This window comes from Charadrius vociferus, unplaced genomic scaffold, assembly GCF_000708025.1.
Source record: "Charadrius vociferus isolate BGI_N301 unplaced genomic scaffold, ASM70802v2 scaffold187, whole genome shotgun sequence".
Classification (NCBI taxonomy): Eukaryota; Metazoa; Chordata; class Aves; order Charadriiformes; family Charadriidae; genus Charadrius; species Charadrius vociferus.
In genome coordinates, this window is record NW_009649180.1 from 1,901,983 (window position 1) to 1,906,501 (window position 4,519).

At 43.9% G+C, this 4,519-nt stretch overlaps 1 protein-coding gene across 1 annotated transcript in view; it reads left to right on the forward strand.

Annotated features, from left to right (window-relative positions):
• Positions 1-810: 810 nt before the first annotated feature.
• Positions 811-4,519, forward strand: part of LOC104289670 — a 9,358-nt gene continuing 5,649 nt past the window's right edge. The window contains exons 1-2 of the mRNA XM_009888657.1: positions 811-1,001; positions 1,706-1,926. Coding sequence (XP_009886959.1) covers positions 811-1,001; positions 1,706-1,926 — 412 coding nt within the window. The remainder of the gene's footprint in view (positions 1,002-1,705; positions 1,927-4,519) is intronic.

Sequence of the window (4,519 nt, forward strand, 5' to 3'; positions counted from 1 at the left end):
ACCAAAATTCTCCTGTTGAAGCTGACAATTAAGAGCTAACCAGTGAATAAGATTTTGCATGACCAATTCTCTTCAGCTCAGCTCATTGAGCAAATTATAAAAGACAAATCAGATGAAGTACATATAAGCAAGTCTTAGTTATGTGGTTAAAGGAAAAGCTCAGCATACCAAATTAATAACTTGTTTCTATACCCACTACGTAGCTACACTTACACAATACATTTTCTGTAGCATTCTTCATTCTTTCCATTCGAGAGCAGAACTCTCGTGCTGGCATATTGAGGACTAGTCTGTTTTACTGCAGTAGTAATGGTGTCTAGAATTCCAAATAGGAAGCGGGAAAGTTCATACTGCTATGAAAAAAAACCTTTAAAAAAAAAAAAAGTACTGGAGTTTTAATAGACTGTTTGACATACCTAGAAAGAAGGGTTGAGTAGTCGGGTCAAAATAAGCCTACTGAGGTCATAAGCCTAGTAGTTTGAAAAAGCTTTAGCTTCCAATTTGCCATAATAATATGAAACATTATTTAAGAAGCACAGGCTTCAAAATCCTTGTCTGAATCACAACATGGGAATACGTGAGCCACTGGACTCTCGTTGTTTATATTTCAACAGTATTCCCAAGTCCAGTCATGGTCTCTGCTGTGATAAGCACATAAATACACAAGAGGACAACAGTACCTGCTCCAAAAAGCTTACTACTGTAACTGCGGGCAAGCTTTGTGAGGGGGTGAGGGAGGGTTAGAGGAAGAGAGGGTGACCTCAGAAACGTGTCTGGCTGGTGGTGAATGTCTGCACTCCACCTTTCAGGATGGCCTGGGACTCCCTGTGCAGCAGGGACTTACTGCGCCCCACGATAAGGAGTGCCTCAAGCCGGACACCGGGCAGCCAGCGCAGCGCCGAAACACCGTCCCTGGAGGAGCTGCGGCGCCTGCTCTGGACACGCGGACACCCCACGGGGCATGTGGACGAAGTCTGGCCAAACCTTTACGTGGGAGACCTGTAAGAGAAAGGGAAGTGTTGAAGGTGTTAACGTAACTCTTAGCCCCCACCTTACTTCCCCCGAAATCTTCCTCTCTTTATTTAAAAAGAGAGCTAGGTGCTGATTTGGGGATCCCTCATAGTCAACCTAAGTGTTGGGTAAGGGTGAACTGTGCACAGGATGCTGTAGCATAGAGGAAAGCCATTCTAAGCAACCAAAAAGAATATTCCTCCTCCTGATTTCTCCTCCTGCATTAGTACAGGAGCCCCATGCTGTAACAGCCTGGTGGGGCTGTAGCGTCAGTACTGCAGGCAGTCATGCCAGAGCTAGGTAAAACAGGAGCAACATTTTTTTCTCCTCACCTTGCCAGATGGCATCAGTCCCCAGAACTGATGGATGCTCAGCAGAGGTGACTTGGTGAGAAGGCAAACCAGAAATCTCTTGGCTTGTGCAGAAATATCACCACCACCACCTTTTTATTTTTTGTCAGTTGAGAAGAAGAACCTAAACATATTTGGAAGAAAAATGCAGGAAATTTAAAAGTCACTTTCTTAACAAGCCACTTCTGTCTTGAAGCACTTTGGTGGACACTTTGGACCTGAACAACCTGTCAGAAAATAGCCACTACAACTTTACGTGTTTTTAACAAACTGCACCATCATCAGCATGTTCTACCCTGCATTGTAATGCATCAGGCGAATATAACCCATCGTCCTCCTTCCAGGTACGTCGCTCGTGACAAAGCACAGCTGAGCCGAATGGGCATCTCCCATGTTGTGAATGCTGCTGCTGGGCGATTTCGCATTGACACTGGACCCAAGTTCTACAAAGATCTGCTGGTGGATTACTATGGTGTAGAAGCAGAGGACAACCCAAACTTTGATCTCAGCATTTACTTCTACCCCGTTGCTCAATACATAAGAGCAGCACTGAATTCCTCAAGAGGTAACTAGATCATCTGTGCACGTTACAGACCTTCTGCACAGGAGCCAAGTAGGGCACATTATCAAACAGTATTCAGCAAAAACCAACCAGCTGCAGATGCGGGTAAGAAAGGAGTTACCCAAACCAAGTAGCATCATGCCTGCCTCCTGAACTCCCACAGTGAGTGGGAGTTCCCCTGAAACAGGGAAGGATGCACTGAACAGGCTTTCAAAGGGGTTATCCCTATGCCTAGTACTATTCAATATCTCTACGAGCAAAAGACAAAATAGCAAGCATCTTTTATTACCTATACGGACACACTGACCTGGGAGGAGGCACATACACTTGATCTTTTCAAATTAGTGATGGGGTTTAAGATAAAAGCTGGGATGGGGTAAAAAGACATGGGCAAGCATCATATTTGAGTAAGACGACTCAACTATAATGCTACAAACTGTGCAAGTCCTACAAATGCAGTATAGGGAAGAACTTTTTGGGAAGCAATTCTATAGAAGAGAACCTAAGCAACTCCCCCAGCCACGAGATAATGTCATGCTGCTGCTAGAAAGAGTTTAATCTTGAAATAGGAAGATAACCCGCAAAATCCTTGGACTTGCTAAACACAGGCCAGGTACAATGCCAGAGGCCTGGGGCTAGTGGGGGTTATCACTGTTAAGGATAAACCTTCACAAAAGCACGTGTCCACTGTGCCACAAAACTGTATAGATGCCCACTCAAAAGTGATTTGTTAAGAGAACAGTTATACGCTCGGCAAACTGTTTTGCTTGCATTATGGTAAGCTTTTAATATCAACAAGGGTCCTAAAATATTAACTACCCAGCTTAGTCATATGAAGCTACTTGATCTGATCTATGCATCTAGTGATCTACTCTGTACAAGCTAGGAAAGGGATACACAGCAACTGAAAACAATGCCCCTCCATGCTAGATACCTCAGAGCGTACTGCCATTCGGAGGGCTTGATCCATCCCGTTAGAAAGTATTTGCCTTGGTTAAACTGAGGGCTGCATTTTGGATTTCCAAGCCACTATCATATTTGGGGAATTTGGATCTGCACCCATTTATATTACAGCACACACTACATCCAATTGAAGTCATTATTGGTGGTGCTCCAGAGAAAGGTAAGATCCAAAATCTTTCCGTGCATGTGTAAAACAAAGTTCCAAACCAATTGACAAAAGACAGAAAACAACAGATGAATCATGGTGGCCGCAAAAGCAAACAAAACCAGTGCTTTGCAAGATGCATGCCCAAATACTGAAAGTTACGAATGTAGAACAAGTTAGGGCTCAAGGCAAACACAATGAACTCATCATGTCTAGAGTGCATATTTATCCCTACTCCCATGCTTTTAGATATTGCTTTACTGAACTCCATATGGAAGCAGGGTTCTGGGAATGGAGACAAGGTGAAATTCAATCACATACAGTCCAGCTGTTGCTGACATTCATCATTTTAAGGAAAGTGCAACAGTTTAGAAAATATATAAACAAGATGTTCTGGAAGCATAATTTCCTGAGGTACAGAAATTTAGTGGCTAAATACCCATGACCTGTCCAGGGATGAGACAGGGAGGGGATTGTTATTCACATCATTTAGAAGAGGAGAAAAACCGGCATTTATTATAAGCAGTGATGCTGAACGAGAAATCATACCAGGTGACAAGAGGCCCGTTCATTTTAAATTCAGGATGTAACGATGTACTTTTGTTTGGTTGAGAAGTCATTTAAGACTGCCGCTTAACTATTACAAGCAAATTCAACATTTTTTTTTAATGGAATTAAATTATCTTTTTCACCTGGGAGGATGAGTCAAAGTTAAGGCCATATGAGGCACAAACATATTTAAAACTATGAATCAAACACTCATTCGAATTAAGTAAGAACTGTTACTCCCATCATGCTTGAAGCAAAATTCGGATGCTTTACACCACAAGTCCACAAAACGGCATGGACAAATTTATTCCAGATTTCTACCTTAGCTGAACAGAATACATCTCTGGTCATGTAAGAAATTTACTTTTAAGGCAATTGCTTCAAACCCGGATGCCAGAGCATGAGCAAAAGGGAGCCGGGGAGCATGGACTCACATGCTCCTAATCGGGACCTAGAGTCTTTTAGGAAGGTTGCCCTTCTCCTGCCCACTATTGCTATTCCTGTCCCAGCGGTCCATGGCTGCAACACACCCTGAATGACTTCTTTCATCAGCTTTGTCGTACAGATTGGGAAATACAGGCACTATTGTTGCAGCCATGTCATGTAAGCGTTATTTTATGAACCCCACTTCCTTGGCTGCCTTTCCTTCAGCGCGGCGCTGCTGCTCCTGTGCCCACGTAACAGAGCTGTTTGGGAAGGCTCAGCCGAGAGCAAGCAGATGCACAGCGTGCCCTCATCCCTGCAAGGAAAAACACGGTGTCAGAGAAGTACTGGCCTGCTCCCTCATGCTCCTCCTCGCTTCAGGAAGGGGGCAACACCTTGAATACCAATATTGCCCCTTTGCATGGCCATCTGTGCAGTTTGCATATTCCTGGAGTACAGCAAAACCTAGGCGTAAAACAGCAGGGTTTGGTACAGCCTAGCAGAAGAGGGAGGGAA